General features: G+C 38.9%; 1 protein-coding gene across 2 annotated transcripts in view; it reads left to right on the top strand.

Moving 5' to 3' along the window:
* The window catches only part of LOC124615616, a 134,234-nt gene that overhangs the window by 64,842 nt on the left and 46,616 nt on the right, over positions 1-22,776 (top strand). For both annotated transcript variants that reach the window (XM_047143622.1, XM_047143621.1), the window contains exons 7-9: positions 13,217-13,298; positions 13,376-15,789; positions 15,877-16,036. In XM_047143622.1, coding sequence (XP_046999578.1) covers positions 13,217-13,298; positions 13,376-15,789; positions 15,877-16,036 — 2,656 coding nt within the window. The remainder of the gene's footprint in view (positions 1-13,216; positions 13,299-13,375; positions 15,790-15,876; positions 16,037-22,776) is intronic.

The following is a 22,776-nucleotide window of genomic DNA, read 5'->3' as shown; positions in this document are numbered from 1 at the left end:
TTAAATTTCAATAGTAAGTATTATTTATAAGCAACTTTCTGTGGCTCTATAAAGAAGTGGATTCAGCTGTATTAACAGGGAAACTTCATTCTCGAAGGAGCAAATGCCTCAAAAGGAATTACACAGCAACTGTAAATGACCATTTGAAAGTGAATCCATCTGAAATTGAGGCATTAGATATCCTGAGGCTCATAAGTTGTTCTGCCTTCATTGACATAATAAAAATGTAATGGAAATAGGGACCCCCTCTGTTTACATAAACTAAACATAGAATAAGAGTTAATTAAAAATGAAGTTTGATGTGAGATTACCATGGACTCTAATAGGTAGATGTACTTGTCCTGTATAGTTAGAGGTCTGTGTGGGTGTTGATAACCACAATAATTGTTACCTTTTGGATAAAAGCGTGTGCTGTTGTAGGTATGTGTGGGTTATTTGCAGATGTCTGCCATAACTGCAGTGAGGTTAAGAATTACAGGACAGTGTCAGTCTTTATTGTACTCTTTTCCTAAAATTACTTGCATGAATAAACACCACATGTCTGTTTTGAAGCATGTTGTGGGTGATGTTACGCATATGGGATCAGTGGTCATGTAAGGTGTGACCCATAGACCACAAGGCTGCGTTGTGCCAGCATATTTGATTATTCACAGCAAGCAACAATGACTGGCTGTGTGCCTGCCCATTTTAATGTTACCACCAGACATCTACTTTCGTGATAGAGCATGAATTCTTGTACAAGTCAGCTCATTGAACTTGACTATTGCAGCTTTATTATTATTTTAGAGGATGGAGTACCACTATATAGGGTGTCCTATGAGGTACGGCCTATATTCAGGGATATTATGGGAAATCTCATTAGAAAAAAAAAAAAAAAACTTCTTATGGTTGTATACCATATTCCGAATGCTTTCTGAGATAAAACACATTTAATGTGCATTTGATTTTGGGCTAGGGTACACATCTCTCTCTTACCCACTCAACCTCTTTGATGTGCTATTCTAACCCACCGTCCCTTTATAACTTCTAATCTCTTTGTTCGGGATGTCTTTGTGCCCTTTAACTAGGCTGTTGAACATGCAGTTGGCCAGGGTGTGTTGGGAGTGACATAGTGGGAGGGACTAAGAATGTATCAGAGAGAAGCATTGGTAGACTGTGTTCATAGTATGCTGGCTAAAATGCCACACCTCTACAATAATGAAAAATAATCAGATATTGTGTGTGTTTACAGCTTCTGTGAAAGTAGTGCTGCTGCAGCAACTGCTGCTGCTGCTGCTGCCGAACAATACTGTCCACTTTCTGACATGTTGAATTTCTCATCATAGTATTTACCAGAGTTTTTAGCACACACTGTGTGAAACAGGTGTTCTTCAGAGTTCCCATTTTTCTTCAGAACCAGCAGTTCAACAATCTGCAGGAACAGCAACACGTTGTTTAAATGGTACAGCATATTTCTAATACCAGCACACGACTGCTTTCTGCATGTGTTAGTATCTCATAAACATGTGTATGGGGACAATTACATGCTATAAACTGGTGTTCATTTCACATACAGCGTGTCCACAAGCTTCTCATTGGCGACAGTGGCACATGCTTTAAATTTTGTCACTGATTAAATGAAATCATTATTTGCTTGCAGTTATGTTATTTACTGATACAGTAACTTTTATACAGAATGAAATCAACAACACACGGAATAATCATAGTCGCAGGAAAATCTACACACTACAGTGGATACCAATTTTCAAGTTTGGTTTGAGAAGAGTAAATGACTGGACAGAATTAATTGCATTTTTTGGAACATTCATTTTTTGAACACCGTGAGGACGTTCCTTTGGACATTCAGCCTGCAATGTACTTTCGGAATGATAGAGCCCTCTACGTATTACCAGATGTGTGAAGGAACATTTCACCTGCGCTTACCCTAATTGCTGGATCAGTTGTGGTAGTGCAACGAACTGGCCACTCAGATTGTCTATCTTATGCCATTAGATGTATGTTTATGGGTTTGGATGAAGTCTGAGGTGTACAAACAAAAGGTGAAGATGCAAGATGGGCTTCTTGTGTGCATCATGGACATTATGGCCCTCATTGGGGTATGTGCAGAGCCACTTAGACAGGCAACACATGTTCACTGAAGGGTGGGATATTCAAACATTTATTGTGACCTGTAATGTGAGGTGCATGATAATGCTTAGAGACAAATGTGTTAAAATATGTATTCTTCAATTGGTCCTTTGTAAAACATGTGTTGTAATGTTTATTAACTGTTGTATATTTGTAAACCTGACAATGTATTGAATAATACAGAAAATAAATACAATGTCCATTAAACGTGTTCTGTCTCAGATAACATTCAGGATAGGACATATGCCCCTACAAAGCTTTTTGCTTCAAATGATTGTTCCTGCCATATCCCTGAAAATTGACCATTCTTCTGGGGACACCCTGTATAAGTTTGCCTGCAGAGTGTCCAGGAGTGGGGTATGCACATTGTGAACATCTGCTGGGCTGGTTATGGTGACATGTTGTTCTTTCTGGTTTTGCACACTTTTAAATGTGCTTTCTACTTCTATCCTATAAGCAGCTGCCTTACATCTTATTCTTGTATCTTTTTGCATTTCAGTAATGGATGTACATATGATAAACCAACTAGGTAACTAAAACTGACAACTTGTGCTGTGACTTTTTCTTCTTGCTGCAGCAAAAATGATCCACAGAAAAAGTGGCAAAATCTGTCTCAAAGCTTACAGAAGCACTTGAAAGTGTGGAACACTACTGTGTAGAAAACCAACTTGAGCCAAATCCTACTAAAATTAAAATATATACTTTTCATATTCGCTACAAACAAGTGTCAAGAAAGGTGACATTATGGTGAGGTATAATTCTGAGGCCGTGTGCAAATTTAATTTACTTGGGATTTATCTTATATCGAGATCTAACAAGTCGGGAACAGTGGTACCACATCAAGCTGAATATAGATGGCAGAAATTAAATACTTTGAAAATTAACCAAAACAACTTGGGACAGGCAAACAACCTGTTGTGAAAACTACAGTTTTAGTAATGCGCTTCTCCACTGGTGAATGTGATAGCCCACTGTGGTATAAATCAACTCATGCCATGAAAGTTGACTGTCCTAAATGAAAGCTGCAGATCGGTAATTTAGTGGTTATGACCAGCCCCAACCAAGAAGTTTTATTTCCTGGCTGGCATTGCTCCAATTAGAAGAGAAAAGGCAGCCTATAGGGGTACAGCTAAGCTGTTTACTTCCACAGAACACCAATTCATGGCATAAAAGTAGCCGTTTCATTATGAAGTCTATTGTACCTACAGGATAGTTCGAGAAATACACCGCTTCCTATCTGGACAACTGGATAAAATCTAAGAAACACCTGGAATCCCACCATGAATAGAGCTCATAGCTGAATTCAAAGGAGTCAAATCAAATGCATAGCCACTAACCAACTGCAGAGTGATTTTGCTTGATGAAACAGAAACCTTGCACAGCTGTGATTTCTTTGAGGTTTGGAAACGTAACAAATATGGTGCAACTTTGACAGTTACATATATATACTCATGTCCTCAGTGTCCTATGCAGTGTTCAAGGGAATAGCTTATATCAAAATGGCTCAGTAAAGTCGATGTGACGTGTTCATGCATTAAAACTGTTTAGTGATTAAACTTATTATTTATTTCTGTTCATTTAATTATGAAATATGTACTGCAGTGTATGTATTGCTTCTGTTATGTTTGGTGGTGGTGGTGGTGGTAATGAATAATAATAATAATAATAATAATAATAATAATAATAATAATAACATACCCACACAAAATCACACATTTGCTATTCATGGATGATCTAAAACTACTTGCAGCAACAAATCAACAACTCAACCAATTACTAAAGATAACAGAAGTATTCAGCAAGGATATAAATATGGCTTTTGGAACAGACAAACGTAAGAAAAATAGCATAGTCAAGGGAAAACACACTAAACAGGAAGATTACATATTGGATAACCACAGCGACTGCATAGAAGCGATGGAAAAAACAGATGCCTATAAATATCTAGGATACAGACAAAAAATAGGAATAGATAATACAAATATTAAAGAACAACTAAAAGAAAAATATAGACAAAGACTAACAAAAATACTGAAAACAGAATTGACAGCAAGAAAAAAGACAAAAGCTATAAATACTTATGCTATACCAATATTGACCTACTCATTTGGAGTAGTGAAATGGAGTAACACAGACCTAGAAGCACTCAATGCACTTACACAATCACAATACCACAAATATAGAATACATCACATACATTCAGCAACAGAAAGATTCACATTAAGCAGAAAGGAAGGAGGAAGGGGATTTATTGACATAAAAACCCTGCATTATGGACAGGTAGACAATTTAAGAAAATTCTTTCTAGAACGAGCAGAAACTAGCAAAATACACAAAGCAATCACTCATATAAATACATCGGTTACACCACTGCAATTTCATAACCACTTCTACAACCCTTTAGATCACATAACATCAACAGATACAAAGAAAGTAAATTGGAAAAAGAAAACACTACATGGCAAGCACCCGTATCATCTAACACAGCCACACATCGATCAAGACTCATCCAACAGATGGCTAAGAAAAGGCAATATATACAGTGAGACGGAAGGATTCATGATTGCAATACAGGATCAAACAATAAACACCAGATATTACAGTAAGCATATTATTAAAGATCCCAATACCACAACAGATAAATGCAGACTTTGCAAACAACAAATAGAAACAGTAGATCATATCACAAGCGGATGTACAATACTAGCAAATACAGAATACCCCAGAAGACATGACAATGTAGCAAAAATAATACATCAACAGCTTGCCTTAAAACATAAACTTATAAAACAACACGTTCCCACATACAAGTATGCCCCACAAAATGTACTGGAGAATGATGAATACAAATTATACTGGAACAGAACCATTATAACAGATAAAACAACACCACATAACAAACCTGACATCATACTCACCAATAAAAAGAAGAAATTAACACAACTAATCGAAATATCCATACCCAATACAAAAAAAATATACAGAAGAAAACAGGAGAAAAAATTGAAAAATACATCCAACTGGCTGAGGAAGTCAAGGACATGTGGCATCGGGATAAAGTTGACATTATACCAATTATGCTATAAACTACAGGAGTCATACCACACAATATCCACCAGTACATCAATGCAATACAGCTACATCCAAACTTATATATACAACTACAGAAATCCGTAATTATTGATACATGTTCAATTACCCGAAAGTTCCTAAATGCAGTATAACATATACCGTACAGTTAAAAGGAAGTCACGCTTGATCAAGGTCCGCGTCACTTTCAATTTTTAACCACACCTAAAAAGGTCTGAGAAAGGAAAGATGATGATGATGATGATGATGATGATGATAAAAATAATAAAAGAATTACTCAAGAAACATGCAGATATCATCATCCAAGATAATGTTTATTTGGTAGCATCAAACATCTTGTTGACACAAATATATTCTGAATGAATAAGAAATATACAGCTGTAGGAAATGAGGATCAAAAGGAAACCATATGACACATCAGATATGGCTGTAAAGAATTGGCAGCCATGGGATATTTGAAAAGGCATGTTGTGATTGTCAAAATAACCACCAGAAGTTGGGATACGAGCATCAGGTAACAAAAATCTTTCATTTGTACCATAGATACAATCATTTTATTGTTGTAGAAAACTAAAATTTCAAAACTGTAAAAATAATCTATTATAATGGACCTGATGTAACAGCAATCAATAAGGCTGAGCAAGTCACCTTTCCTCATTCATGCACTCCCCATATGGTCAGTTCATCAGTGTACAGATGGTACGACACATGTAAATCACGGTGGTGTCAGGGTTGCTCGCTGAAATATTGTGCCTGTTGGACTGTTCTGTCAGACGCACTGATGTTCAAATTATTCATGTTGAAGTCCCCATAGAGCAAGGAGGTAATGATACTGACTTCTGCAGTGTAACTTCAGAATTGAGAGAGCAAACTTAAACAGTCCTGAAGACAGAAATCCCTTCCAGGCCATTACCCATATCACTGAGAGAATTTAAGCATTCACAAGTCATAGACCCTTCTGTGCTGTCAATTTTTAATTCAGTAAAACTGCAGCTAAATAGCCATATACAGTTACTTTGCTTAACATTTTAAATTTTTACATATTCATTTATAGATTTCACTCTTTTACTGCACAGTTCTATGCGATTTTGTTCACAGGCTTTGTAACACAGTTCACACACACACACACACACACACACACACACACACACACACACACACACGTTGTGGTTGGGTCATGATTTTTGTTTTGAATGAAAACTGTTGAGGATGGTAGATGTTCACTCTGGAGTGTGCGCTGAAACCATAGACCACATATTAGGCTGCCCTAACTTGTCAAAGAATGAGTACTGTAAGAGGCACAATACAGCCAGCTCACACCTTCATTAGCAAATATGCACAACTTAAGAGTACTAGGTATCTCATAACAAATGATATGACTAAACACCTATGTTGCAATAGCCGGATGTAACACTATCCTATATGATCAGCAAATACGTACCAACTGCATAGTAACAGATAACAGTTGTGAATTCTTGTATATCAGGCAGCTAGATCATACTGATGGTCTTTCCGCGGTGGTAGCGTAGGTTCCCATCATATCAACAAAGTGCTGTCAGGCTTTGCTATCACTTTGTTGGGTGACCATTTGGGCCTGGCGAGCAGTGTTGACAAGTGGGGTGTATTCAGCCCTTGTGAGGCCAATTGAGGAGTTGCAGGATCAAGAAGTAGCAGCTCCAGTTAAGAAAACTGACAGTGGCCAGGAGAGTAGTTTGCTGACCATATGCCCTTCATATGTGCAAGCATGATGCCTATCAGCTGAGGATGACAAGGCAGTCAGTCAGTACCATTGGGCTTTTTGAGGCCTCTTCAGATGGAGTTGAGTTCAGATAGATTATGGCTCGTAACTAGTGGCTCAGTCCAGTTGTGATGGAAATGTTTATGATAAGGTGGCCAAGAGGCTATCAAAATGCAAGGATTTGAGCATCAGGATCAGTTGAAGATGGAATGTAATAACTGATGTCATCTGTGTCATTGATGACGACCTATACCATGTAACTTGAAGAAGAGCACACCATCCAGAATCCCAGGATGTAGTTAAGACAGTGAAATACACTGGTGTCCACAATGAAAGCAACAAATGGAAATTTTGCAAGGTTACATTTATTTTACCACAAAACAGTATAAACAGGTGTTAGTCAAGTAGAAACAATGTAAAGAACACAGGACATAAACAACTGCAACATACATAGCTGTAAAAACACGTTCTTTGTTTTTACAGCTTGTTGGATTCGCACACACATTCTGACAACTGTTTAATTTGCTCAGTATGGGGTGTGACCACCTATGGCTCCAATATAGGTCTGACGGCGATGGGACGTGCTGTAAATGATGTCGTCAGTCTCGTGCTGAGACAATAATGCTCGTTCTTCCTACAGAGCTGCTCACAAGTCTTGGAGAGTGGTTGGTGGATCCTGATGTGATGTAACGTGTCTCCCTAGTGTATCAGACATGTTCTATGGGATTCAAATTGGGAGAATGAGCAGGCCATGCCATGCGTGCAATACCTTCCGTTTCCAAGGAAATGTCAACCGCATGTGCTCTATGAAGTCGAGCATTATTGTCTATCAGTACAAAGTCTGGGCCCACAGCTCCTCACAGCAGTCGTACATGAGATCCCAAGATCTCGTCATGATACCTTAGAGCAGTTAAGCCTTGGTGATTCACCCATCCAGTTTCATGGAGAGGTGTTAGACTGGTCAACAAAATTCTTGCCCACACCATTAGGTATCCTCCTTAGGACTGGTCTGTTACCACAGTGTTTGGATCTGAAATCATGTTTGATGTTCACTCCAGAAGCGAATCGGTCGAGAATCAGTTTCCAGATCAAATCGGGACTCATGTGTGAAAAGAACATTGGCCCACTGTTTGACCGTCCAGGTGGCATGTTGAAGACTGCACTCTAGATATTCCCTTCCGTGAAGACACGTTAGAGGTATACGTGCAGCTGGTCTCCAACAATAAAGGCCACTCTGCCGAAACCTTCTGGACACTATTTGTCTCGATACAACATGTCCAGTGGATGCTGCGAGGTCAGGTGTCAATTGCTGTGCAGAACCAAGGCAGCAGCGTTGTGCCCTGACAGTAAAAAACGGTCCTCTCTCTCTGATGTCACACAGTCAGTCCTGAACTAGTCTTTGGGATACAGTTTTGGTCTCTATAAACTGTTGCCACGTCCGAGAAACAACAGAAAGATTCACATTAAGCCATCTGGCCACATCAGTTAGCAACTGTCCTGCTTCCTGTGGCCCTCCTCTGGTAGGTGTCTTCTCTGTGCCATACTGCACCATTTGGGACTGTATATATGGCTGCTGTGGATGTGGAACTACCCGGCAAACACTACCCGTTTGAGAGGTGCCTGACGCCATCATTGGCATGGTTGTCCATTGACTGAAATGCCATCTTCCATGTAGTACCCAATTGTATGGACATCTGTTGAAAGTTTGTACGATTATAGCATGAATTAAACACAGGACAGAGAAACAGCGGTTTGTTGCTTTAATTTTGGACACCAGGGTACATGATACAGCACTGTTCATAACTGCCCACATCTTGTGTAAATCATTGTAAAATCACTTAAGTCACCAGTACCAATCATCAGGAAACAGTAAGTAACCTGGAGTAGATTTATAGCCAGCTTTTACGTAAAACAGATAACAAATTACTCCTATTGATGGGGATACAAGTGTTACGTGTGCGCGCGTGTGTGCGCGTGGGCCCTGAACAAAGATGTTGGCCAAAGATTGAACAATTTTCATGTTTTTCCCATGTGGCGAGTGGTGGTCTGTCGGATTTCCTTTTTTACTGATTTTTTTTTTTGTAACCTTGTATTCAGCTGGATGTAAATGTAGTTCTCATTCTTTTTGTGTATGCATTGATCCACAATTTCTCTTTAGATGCTGGTAACTCGCATCAGCATTCATATTAGGGTAAATAAATATTTAACTTTTATATAATGGTCACCAACACTGCTGATTTCTTTTAATCTGTTTATTAACATAGGCTTATATCATGTTGTATGCAAAACTGCAGCTGCCTATCCTTATTAATTGAACACAGAAAATTCCATGCCAACAGTTATTTGTGACTACACTTGTGGAAGTTCAAGGCATTGTATATTCCACTCTCTTTCAGAGACACTATTTGATGGACAGTGGCTTGTGAATGCTGTTTGCTAGTGTTTTGTCAGTTGCACATGATACACTGCTGTGTGACTGAAAATTACAAACTAGCCAGTATCAACTTCTAATATCAGCTAGTTATGAGATGGAAGACTACAGCTGATCTGCCCCCCTATAAACTGGCCAAGTATTTGTGTGCTTACATAATATTCTATCCCTTCCATCTATGCTTATATTAAAGCTGTTACTGCAGAGTGGTACTGTAAGCATGTTGCATATGCTCACAATTAGGTGTACCTTTTCTTTCCGATGGTAGTGATCCTTAGGCTGCCACATGGAACGACGATATAGTTTTCTGGTATGAGGCATGTGGGCACTGTGTGTGTGTGTGTGTGTGTGTGTGTGTGTGTGTGTGTGAAGCGGTTTCACACATTAGGGGCAGTATACAGGATAGGCATAATAAAATAATAATTATTTCTGTAAGGTTCAACTTTTGTCAAAACCTTGTTCCTGATGACTTTGACTATGAAGGGAATTCAAAAAATAAATTACATGTTATGATGCCAGGCTAATTTAATGCTGAACCACACTTCAAGGTAAAACAGATACATGCTACTATAGTCACAAGGTCTCTGTTGACAATGGTTGGAACATTCTACTGCCAGAATTTCACAGTGAATTTTTGTGATTTAGACGTGTTGTCCACAAGAACCATACTTCCCCATGTACTTCAACTTTGGAGTACATTTCCAGTTGCCAAGCTATTTCACTCTTATGCTATGATTCACTTATTGGCTACACTGCAGTGGAACTGTACCTGCAGGAAACCCGGAAATTGTATTCTCGACTGACAATTTGCTCACATGTTGTGCAATGGTCTTAGCGTGAGATGACATGTATATCTTACTTTCTGAAGTCCCTATGTATATCAGGAGTTTGAGGTGGTGTGATTATTAAGGATAGATTAAACTTTGTTGAATTTATGATTTGTACTGAGATGTGCATCGGTTATTACAATAAAGTGACAAGTAAGCTTTGGACATTTATGACAAAACTTTGCAGTTGCGAGTGATTTATTAAGGCCAGCGAACTCTGAGAGCTAACAAATTTGTATGTCTGCTAATAAACTTACCACAATCCTATTTTGTATGTAGATATGTGTAGTGAATGACTTTGACCTTGTAGGAACCATTAACCTGGATTATAATTAAACTTTCAAACCACTGTATAAATAACACCACTGGTTAGAATGATGTCAAATTGCAACAGAATATTATCGGAGAAGGGGAAAATGTATGGCAGAAGGAAAATAGTTACAAAATGTAGCAATAGATGGCGCTGTAAGCATCATAATTTAATAGTGGTTGACTACAAATGACTCGTACAACAATGCCCAAGGTATACGTTTGACGATAAACAAACTGTAGTACTCAGTGTGCATAGGTGTACAGGTGTGATACTGTTAGTTACGTAAGCCCATCCACCACGGCAAGGCCATATCACATCAGATGGGAAAAATCGGTTTTTTTATTGTCCTGAGGCCAAAAAAAAATGCATAGAATGCATCAGTCTAGATCAAATCGGATTATTAATTTCAGTGTGACTGATGAAAAACATTTTCAGCACGCTGTCCACAGTTTTATGCATCAAGTTGGAATCGAGAAACAGCATGTTCCACAACTGATCGAAGTGTTTCCGGTGTCGCGTTCAGAATGTGCTGCGCAACGCGTGCCTTCAGTGCAGCTAAGTTAGCAATCGAAACACTGAACATGTCGTCTTTCAGCTAGCCCCGCAGCCAGAATAAATAGCGCTTCAGCAGCTGCTTAACTAGATTATTTTCAATGTGCATAGTTGCGCCATCTTGCATAAAAATGAACCTTTCCACACTGTTGGAGAGCTGAAATGACATGGTTGTGGAAAAGACCCTCGTAGGGCATACCAGTGATGGTACAGGTAACAGGACTGAAAGCACCTGTCTCTTCAAAAAAAAAAAAAGATGAATGATGCCATAAATCTGCACAACACAGTGACCTGCTCAGGATGAAGGGGTACTGGTTGATTTTTGTGTGGATTTTCCATTGCAAATATTAGACAATTCATGTGTGTTGACGTATCCTGTTAGATGGACATGGGCTTCGTCTGTCCACAAAATCTTCCACGGCCAATCATTGTCCACTTCCATGCGAGGAAGAAATTCTGAAGCAAATGGTCTTTCTTGCTGGCAGATCAACAGAAAGCAACTCGTGCACATGGGTAATTTTGAATGGGCAGCAAAGAAGGATGTTTCGTAGGATTTTACCCACCATGCTCATTGGTATGTCTGATGTTTGGGAAATTCCCCGTGCAGTACACGTTTGCACATGACCACTCGCCGCCTCCTGCATTGCTGTGGCCACTGCTTCCACTGATGTAGAATCAATTCATTTCCTCCCTCTACCAAGTTGTGCACCAGAAGAACTCATCTTTTCACATTTTTGAATTCCCGAATCACTTTCTCCAGACCCATGGCAATCATTGGACCAATGCCTTTTATTCAAACCCTTCAGAGTCTGGAACTTCTGCAGAGTGACGTGTGCACAGTCATAATTCTTGTAACACAGCTTTACAAGCAGAGCTCAGTCCTGCGTTGGGACAGTCATGGCGAACGCCATAGATGTGAAAGGAGGAAAAGCCATGTACCCGGAGCGTTTATACCAAATTCAGTGGATTGTGTGCATGACAGGTGTTTTCATTTATGTATTCTGACACATACAGCACCATCTATTGATCAGTTTTCACACTATTTATTTTTCTTCTGCCATACGTTTCCCCCATTCTCCAATAATATTCCATTGCAATTTGACATCATTCTGACCAGTGGTGGTATTTCTACAGTGCTTTGGAAGTTTAACTTTGATAATAATCACCCTATACATTACCCAAAATCACTCAGTTGGCTGATAAGTTAATCATACATTGTGCATACATCATTCACACGCCCAGGTAGCTGAGCGCATCAGTGTGTTGCTTCAGAGATTCAGCCTGCCCCAGGTCAAACTTGCCTCATGGGCTGATCGCAGGGGCTGGTGAGCTGTCCAGCCTCGGTGTGGTTTTTAGATAGTTTCCCATATACATCTAGGTAAATACCATGCTGTTACCCACATCTGCCACAGTTACATGCTCTGCAGACATTTATAAACATTATAATTCTTGAACATGAGATTTACTCCAGATGTATACAGATGGGATACACAGATTTCTTCTCAGGTGGAGCGATGGCGTCAGGAAGGGCATCCAGCCAGTCACTGTCACTAACAATGCCTCATGCCATATAACAATGGTGACAGTCTAGAGAAATAAGAGAAGGCAAAGAAAAAGTAGTAGAAGAGATGCACACAGTATTCATTGTATAATTACAGGTCTTTTATCACAGTCATCGGCAATATTCTGCACTTTGTGACATTCTTGTTGCCATTACTGAGTTACGTAACACATTAGTTAACGCAATGGACTGTAATTTTAAAGGAGCAAGAATTGCCAATTGTAGAATCAGTTAGAGGTTTAACAGATGTTGAAGAAACAGTAACTTAAAATTGTTTTTCATTGTTGTTATTTTTATTCATTGTTTAATATTGTTTTGCATGTCTAGATTGCTGTCTAAAAACTATATTGTAATGTGTAAAACACTCCAGCGAGTTTTACACAGTGCACAGAAAAGTGTCATAACATAGTTTTCACAGCTATAGTATTTTGCTTGAAATTGTCATTGGAGGTAAATTTGTTTTTGTAATCTGTTCCCAGCAATGTGACTGTTATTGCAATGTCATAATTTCAGTTTTTAGACATATAATAAAGAAATGCTTCTTTAACAAGAAAACTGTTGGAATATTGTGTTGCAGGTTTATGCTGGTGGGACAGAATATAGTCTTGAAGAACTTAAAGCAGTAAAATATATGAAATGCAAAGAGAGGAGGAACAAAGGTATCATGAAGTTTATACCACTGATATGCTTTGTAATATGTAATACCCACGTTTTCATCTCTCTTCCTCTCTTTCAGAGCTTGGGATTCCAGAGCGCCAGGAAGTGGATCAGATGGAAATAACACTGTGTATGCCTCCACACAGTGCAGATATAGAAAATCTTAATCCTGTAATGGCATTTGTATCAGAGAAAAGCAGTGTCAGCATTTCTAAAAAGGAGAGTAATTTATGTAATTATACAGAAAACAATACGTTTGATAACAAGCAACAGTTGAGTGCGTTATGCAATAACTATGAAAAGTGTACCCATACGGAAATCAGCACAATTGGAAGTGAATGTTACTCACAGGAAACAAAACTGCCAGAACAATCATCAGTGCCTAACAGTCAATATCAGCATTGTGTGGAAGGCCCTACAAGCACAGATTCAGCAGCTAATCAACTGGCAGAAATGGACAATTTGTGCCTTTCTGACATTCGTAGTGTATTGACACCAGTTGCTAAGCAACGTGTCATAGATGGCAGTTGTATTCCAGAAAATTTTAAACGTGCTGATAATTTTGCTTCTTTGAACAAAGATCATTTGCATTGTTATGAAAACACTGACACTGTATTATCTAATAAGCAAAGTTCTTATAAACCTGCTTTGTTATTAGCTGAAAATGAGCAACAAAAAGTGACCAACCAAGGCACATTTCTGGGGAAAGGGAATGGGTATTCAGTGCTTACTACAGGAGGTGGTGTAAGTCCTCCAGAAACAGTTAAAGCTGTTGGTTGTTTCACTTCTTTGAACAAAGAAGAAATTCCTCATTCCAAAAATGCAGACATTATATTACCCTCTAATAAGCCCAGTTCTTGTAAGTCTGCCTTGTTAGTAGCTGAAAACGAGCAGCAAAAACAAATTAATCAAGGCAAATTTTCATTGAAAAGTAATGGTTTTTCAGTGTTTACTACAGATGATATTGGTGCTCGAGAAACTGTTAAAGCTAGCAGTTTTTCCTCTTCTTTGATCAGAGAAGATGTGCCTTGTTCTGAAAACAAAGACACTATATTGTCATCCAATAAGCAAAGTTTTTGTTCTCCTGCTTCATTATTAGGTGAAAATGAGCAACAAAAACTAAACCAACAAAGCACTCTTCCTGTGAAAGGGAGTGGCTTTTCATTATTTACTACAGAAGAAGATATTGGTGCTCCAGAAACAGTTAAAACTGGTGCTTTTTTCACTTCTTCTTCTTTGACAAAAGAAGAAATTCCTCACTCCGAAAACGTAGGTGTTATGTTATTAGCTAGTAAACCAAGTTCTTCTGTGCTATCCTTGTTAGTAGCTGAAAATGAGCAGAAACAGATCAGTCAAGACAAATGTTCTTTGAAAAGTAATGGTCTTTCAGTGTATACTGCAGCTGGTGATATTGAAACTCCAGAAGCCATTAAAGCTGGTGGTTTTTTCACTTCTTCTTTGAACAAAGAGGAAATTCGTCATTCCGAAAATCTAGACGTTATGCTATCATCTAATAAGTCAAGTTCTTCTGCACCAACCTTCTTAGCAGCTAAAAATGAGGAGCAAAAGCAGATCAGTCAGAGTAAATCATCTTTGAAAACAAGTGATTTTTCAGTGTTTACCGCAGATGATGGTATTGGTACTCCAGAAACTCTTAAAGCTGGCGATTTTTTCGCTTCATTGAACAAAGAAGAAACTGCAGGCATTATGTTACCTATAAAGCCCAGTTCTTGTACATCTCCCTTGTTATTAGCTGTAAATGAGCAGCAAAAACCCCAAAACCAAGGCACATTTTCAGTTACTACAGGTGGTGTTACAGGTGCCCCAGAAACTCTTAAGGCTGATAACATCTTCACTTGTTCAAAGACAGAGGAGGTAATGTCTTACTCAGATAACAAAAACAATGTATTGTTATCTAGCAAGGTAGAGGGCTTGAGCAGTCCTATTTTGATGCAGGGGAATGAGAATGAGCAATGTGGAGAAATGCAGGAAGGAAAGATTTCAGTAAATGGGAACCATATACCAGAATTTCCAATATTTAGTGACGAAGAAAATTGCTATGCAAAAGGCCGAGCGGGTTTTGTTAAAATAGAGCAAGAAAATGGCTTTTCTGGCTTCCCCAATAAAAACAAAAACCTGTTTTCACATTCAGTTCTGTGTGGTCCCAACAAACCGTTGCATGACGACGTGAGATCTTTCTCATCTACAACCAAAAAGAAAAAGGTACTACCTTTTCAGTTGTTCATTGATGACGGTGAAGTTCCAGGAGGTAATGAACCGTGTGCAATAAAACGAGAACTCTTCAAAGATGTGGCTCGTGAACCTTCTGATAAATTGTGTGATGTTAATTCAAAGGAAAATATGGTATTGCTATCTATGTACACACCAACTAATCGACCTAATATGGAGAAAAGAGAAAAAAAAGTGTGTGAGCACATAGTTACAGCATCCATGTTAAAATTGAAACACAAGAAAGCAACCGAACAAATCAAGGTAAGACGGTTAAATTTTGTATTTTAACTGTTCACTATATCAAGATGTGATTATTACTGTCGCTTTTATGTTATTTATGATTAAAAGGAAACTGCTGCTGGAGAATGTGAACAACAGGCTCCAGCTACAATGGTGACTAAAAGATCTGAAGGATGTGTCCCTTCATCCATTTCTGCAAGCTCTGAAGAAGTGCTTAAAGTCATAAATGAATGTTGGGCCAGCCCTCCAAAGGGTCAGAAGGATTCAGGTAATTTCACAATCACTTCTTATTTAATTAAAATTCCATTTTAGAGTTCTAAAAGTTTTACAGAAATGTAAATTGAGCTGTCAAATGGTGGCACTCTCAGTGTAAAACAAACATGATTTTACAGCATGCTGTGAAACTGTTTGATATGTATTAAAAGGAGAATCAACTTGAGAAACATGTAAAATTACAGAGAGTCAGAAAGGCAGACCAGTAAAACTTTGCGTGATACTTTAAAGGTATTGCAGAGGTAAAAATGCATTGTGTGAGCTTTAAATGTTGTTTGTTTTAGCTCATATACTGCAATGAATTAAATGTAGAAAAATATAAAAATTTTATTCAAAATTGGTAACAGAATGGTCTCTAATTTCATTCTCGAGTTACTGGGTTTCATATCATCTGGGCAGTCATGTGCAATGTGCCCATTAACGCCTACACACATTGCAAATCACGTGCTCATAATAATTGTCATATCTCATAAACGATTAAGATTTTTGAAACGAGGTTTTTTGCAATTGATAGTATGCAAGAGGCATGTATGTTGTATGATAAATACTCGAAATGTTTTTTACTCAGGGAGATATGGAAGTAACAGGCTCAGGACACACAGACATACACAGTACTGTAGGGAAACACAGGCGGAGTTCGTATACATGCCCACAGCAACTAGAGAACAGTGTTGCAGGATGTGTATACATGTCCACAGCAGCTAAAGGTTTAAGAATTTGGGGGGGGGGGGGGGAGGAAAGAAAACAAGAAGATGGGAGAAAAAATGGGGAGGGGCGGGTGGGGGGGGGGGGCGGGCGAAGAAGACGACAAAAAGAAATAGAGGAAAAATGAATATTACCAATGAACAGTCTGTCAATGAAGAAAATAAGATAAACAGACAATAGATGGAGGATTATTTATGGGGGAATGTACAGAAGAGTGGCAGGATGTAAAGATTAGTTGGAGAGAATGTTACCATCTCTGGTGTTAAAGGAAATTAATATGGGGGGGGGGAGGAGGAGGAGATGCAAATGACTCGTGTCATGTAGTAGGCACTCAAATTTCTTAGTCATTTTGTGAACCTCCTCTGAAACAGAGTTCCGGGCATTCTGTATCCATTCATGTTCTGCTGGTTTATTGGTGGGCATTCCTGAGGAAACCATGGGAGAGGTGGTCAACACAGGTGCCAAGGGATTCTTGGTTAAGAGAGGAAATGTTTACCATGAATGCCTAAATTTTAATTAAGGGAGCATGTGCCATTAAACTGCTACTACTCCATTTTGTTAATAAAGGAGATGAATTCCTTGAATTTGCAGTGATTATAAACCTCTCTGAATAATTCTGTTTCTTAAAACTGAATCTGACCCTGGAAGGATGGAGTGCCTTCAGTGCAGGATGACCAATGGTGGAGGGTTGCGGCAGAGTTGCTAGCTGGAGGGACCCCGAGAAATATGGTTATCAAAATAAATGTTTATTTTGCTCAGACATTTGCACTGTGCCAATGTTGAATAGTGGCAACACCCCTCTGAGCTAGCCACTTGGCCTGCGAGGTGGCACCTAATGCCCATCTGGCAGGCTGAGACATGTGCCAGGGATTGCTGATACCAAGCCCAGTATGTGGCACATGATCTGGTTATGTGAGTTGCGCCACAAGTACACGGTGTCAGCAGTGCTGAAAAGCAGAAGGAATTCTTGCACCAGTAGCCAGCTCTCCAGTGGAAGCTACAAAATGACAGCTCTTTATACCAGAAAGCAGCACACCTGTTATGCCATTGCACCATTGTGTTTAGTTCTGTTGGGGGAGAAATCTCCTTGCCTGTAAGTGCCATATTCTTACTGCTGTGCTGGCAGTTTTGCCGAGCCGAACTTGGTGTGTCTCATAATGAGTAAACATCTATGTTACTTTAATTGGAATTCCAACAGTTTGCACTTGCCAGAAGTTCGCTCTTTCCAGCGACTGCTGAAATGCTCTACGTCCATACTCCCACAGATTTGCCCTCAAAATAGTAGTGGTGCTACAAAATATTTTCTATTTGTTTTTTCATTAGCATGTTTTGATCACGGCCAACATCAGATTACAATAAATTTAGAGCCAACGACACAGTTTAATCAATGGTGGGTATTGGATGATATCTGATCTTGTTAATGGGTAGTGGCCTCAGAAAGCTCGGGAACCAATTCTAATGAACTGAAGTACACTTCCTAAGGCTTGACACTTGTAAAATGTGGAAGTAGTAAAAAAATTAAAAACTGTTACCTGAACAAGGAACAAGAACAAAAAACACAGAAGTGTGTAATGAGTCACTCACTGAATGAACTAAACACTGATTGCTATTCACTAATCAGGGGCTGGTGCAGCTCTACAGCTCATTCCAGTCCCAATTCAACTAGTGCTGCACATTGTACCAATTGTCACACTAATACATCCTCTTTTCTTTGAATGTTATTTTTAGTGCCTTTTCATTTAGTATCTCACCTGTCCACTAAATTTTCAGTTTTGTCCTACAACCCAACATTCCAAATATTTCAAAGTTTCTTCTTCTATATTCAATATTTTCCATGTTTCAGTTCCATATAGCACTGTGGTCCATATGTAAACTTTCAGGAACTTTGTACCAAAATCCAAATAAATATATACATCGAGGTGACAAAAGTCATGGGATAGCTGTATGAGATATACAGATGGCAGCAGTATTGCACACACAAAGTATAAAAGGGCAGTGCATTGGTGTTGCTATCATTTGTACTCATATGATTCTTGTGTAAAGGTTTCGGACGTGATTATGGCCGCACAACGGGAATATGAAATCGGAATTGTAATTGGTGCTAGCAGCATTGGACATTCCTTTTCAAAAACTGTTATTGAATTCAATATTCAAATATTCACAGTGTCGAGAGTGTTCAGAGAATACAATATTTAAGGCATTACCACTCACCATGGACAACGCACTGGCTGACAGCCTTCACTTGATGACCAAGAGCAGTGGCGTTTGCATAGTTGACAGTGCTGACAGACAGGCATCTCTGCCTGAATTAATGGCAGAAACCAATGTGGAACATGCGATGAACATATCCACTAGGACAGTGCGGCAACATTTGGCATTAATGAGCTATGCAGCAGATGACCCATGCGAATGCCTTTGCTAACAGCACATCGTCTGTAGTGCCTCTCCTGTGCTAGTGACCATATCAGTTGGGTCTTAAATGACTGGAAAACTGTGGCCTGGTCAAATGAGTCCTGATTTCAGTTGCTAATAGCTGATGGTAAAATATGAGTGAGGCACAGGCCCCATTAAGTCTTGGAGCCAAGTTGTCAACAAGGCACTGTAGGAAACTAGTGGCTGCACCATAATGGTGTGGGCTGTGTTTACGTGGAATGGACTGGGTCCTCCAGTCCTACTGAACTGATCATTGACTGGAAGTAGTTATGTTTGGCTGCTTGGTGACCAATTCCAGCTGTTCATGGACTTCGTTCCCAACCAACAATGGAATTTTTACAGATGACAATGCATTGCATCACTGGGCCACAATTGTTTATGATTGGCTTGAAGAACATTCTAGACAGTTCGAGCTAATGATTAGACCACCCAGATCGCCCTACATAAATCTCATAAAACATTTATGGGATATAATAGAGAGGTCAGTTAATGCACAAAATCGTGCACCAGCAACGCTTTCGCAATTATGGTCGGCTGTAGAGGCAGCATGGCTCAGTATTCTGCAGGGGACTTCCATGCCATGTCAAGTTGCCACACTATGCTGGGCAAGAGGAGCTACCAACATGATATTAGGAGATATCCCATGACTCTTGGCATGTTAGTGTAATACAAATAGAACTTATTTGTTGAAGAAAGATGGGGGTGACAGGAAGGGCATCTGGTCACTGTCTACCACTAACAATGTCAAGTATATAAATTAACATGGCGAATCTGTGAAGATGCGGGATAAAGGCCAAGGGAAAGGAGTTTCATTGTTTTTGCAAACAATATTACTTTTAATATAAATATGATAGTAACCACAACCTATTTTGGAAACACATTACAGCAAGTTTCTCTGGATCTGGCAGCACACAGAATTCTAACAGCATTTTTTATTCCTCCTCCTTCCCTGGTGTGTTAGAGTATTTAGATTTGTTTTTGTTATTGCACTGTCCCTATTTCTACTGCATAGTTCAAATTTGATAGAACAATACATGCTGTGCAGTTTTTATAAGGAGCAATGCAAAAAAATATATATATATCCATTGAGCATGTTTATACAGTGTATATGCAACGTAGCACAACATGTAGGTAAGGGATTAGTATGCCATTCACACCTTTCTGACTTGTTTGCTGTAAATGTTGAAAAATGAGCTTTGGCGATGTTATTACCACATGTGTCTGAGCAGGACAAACATGCTGTTATATTATTCTTGACTGCTGAAGGATAAACACTGGAGACATCCATTAGGGAGTGCAGAATATGTATGGGGCAGCATGTCTGTCAAAAACCGCCGCTGGGCAAAACATCCGGAAAAACTGCGACATGGGGTGCCGTTGCTGCTGCTTCATGATTACGCATGTCTTCATATCACAAGCGTTGTAACACAGAAGTTAAGCCAACTCAAGTGGGAGATGCTCAAGTATCCACCCAGTGATTTTGCCGATTCTGGACTGTACAGCCTTAGAACAGAATCTTTTTGATAACACCTTGTAGGATGTTGATATCCTTATGATGAATGTTAATTGTAGGATGGCAAATATGGTTTTAGATATCTTACAGGCTAAAGGTTATGCATGTCACCTGAATTATGATTGTCAAGAATTTAGATCAGATTTCCTTTTTAATAATGGCATTTCTTATGGATAAGATAATTGCATACCAAGATCTCTCTCTCTCTCTCTCTCTCTCTCTCTCTCTCTCTCTCTCTCTCTCTCTCTCTGATGATGAGGTGCAGCAACTCGAGCACACTGATAATTTCTCGAACTTCTAGTTCTGCACCATTTCTCCCGAAACATTGGGGAGGTGTGCCACTGTGCAGTAGCTGACTGTGACAACATGCATTGAGATTGTTACTTGAAGTGAATGCTGACACTAGACATACACCCTTGTGGCTTGCTGTGCTTGTAACTTGCATGTCTCAGGTTTTATTCGAATAAGGTTGCGATTCAAATCAGTATGCTTGCACGAAAATGAGTCTTGAAGCTGGTGCTGGCGATACTTTTGGAGGTTGGCGATCACATTTGTTACAAAAAGTGTTTTGAAAAGCTCCATAATGTTAGAAAAAATACAGCAAGCAAGATCAGACATTTTAAATTACACAATTTATTAAGCAATGAAACACGGACACCCACGGATACACAGGCTCATTCCAATAATGAGAGTCTGACAAAATACCCAGGTATATACATTATCCATTCAGATGCACAGAAAAAGAATTCCATGCAAAAGGTCAGATAGTGCCCGAAGCAGTCCCCCTAGTCCAATTTTTATATCGGACTCCGTTAACATACAACAAACTCCAAACTCAAAACTTTCCAAGGGTATGATGTGTAATTTTATTGGACCAGCTTTCAAGCAAAACTTGCGTCCTTGCAGGACCTGACCATCACCACCCTCTTGTTGCCCAAAGTTGATATTTTTAAATTTTGGAGTAAGTTACTAATTTGGGCGGCTGGTCGCATTTTCACAGCACTTGCCACACTGAGTTAGTGACGCATTGAAGCTAATGATAGCAACAGTAGAATTTGAATAACCAGTTTTAATAATAATACTCATGTTTTATTCCTCTTCTTTGTTGTAAGTTGAAGACTCGTTATCCATTTTTTGGTATAACTTTTTGTGAGAGTCTAGAGGATGTTTGGGTTCATTCTGCTAAATCATATGAACATTGGTGGACTTTCTGGTGATTAACACTTATATTTTCTGTCATTTTACTTCCCAGTACAAATCAATGCAACACACACAACTTGCACTTCATCCTCGCACTTCAAACTCGTACAACTGTCTACTCAAAGACAAAGATTTACATCTAACAACATGTAGCAAAGAAATTGATAGCATGTATTGATCTATATGTGCAGAATCATCTTTGGAACATAACATTTTGTAAATAAAATACAAACAATTGTGTATTTTTTTAGGAAGTCCATAATCATCATTGTTTTTACATTAAGTCTGTATAAAATTTGACATTTAAACGTTTTCTTATAGGTATGTAGCAATGGATTTCTGGATTTTGAGTCTTCGATTGGGAATTTGTCATTTCATATGATCCAAAATTCGTTAGTACATTTATCTCATCATAACAAGTTTTATTACAAGGAGCACTGCTCTGGATCGAATATTCTGCTCTACAGAGTGAAGTAAACGCCATGAGAACTAGATGTAGCACTAGTGTCCATGATAAGACATGATTCTCAACCACTCTGTTAGAGGACAATGGTTTTAGATGTTTTGGTGTACTGTTGGACTCAAAATATTAGATACCACATAGAAAACACTGCGCCACATGATTGAAGAAAATACCATAAAAAGAAAGAGACTGTAAACTTGGAGTTGAAAGATTCTATATGTGTTTCTTCAACAACTGATATTTGGACCTCCCTCAGTTGTGAGGAGGTACGCGAGGTGTGATCAAAAAGTAAAGGAAATTTTTTAATTTCATGGGCTTTATACATGAAATTTTCAATTTTTCGTATCTTGTTGGTACAAATTTTCTTTATGTATGCTTAAATTTTCAGCTTTTTTGAATATTCAGTTTATGTTGACAGTTG

The sequence above is a fragment of the Schistocerca americana genome, chromosome 5 (assembly GCF_021461395.2).
Source record: "Schistocerca americana isolate TAMUIC-IGC-003095 chromosome 5, iqSchAmer2.1, whole genome shotgun sequence".
Taxonomy (NCBI): Eukaryota; Metazoa; Arthropoda; class Insecta; order Orthoptera; family Acrididae; genus Schistocerca; species Schistocerca americana.
The sequence above is the reverse complement of the archived record's forward strand: the minus strand, read 5'-3'. Positions and strand labels throughout refer to the sequence as shown.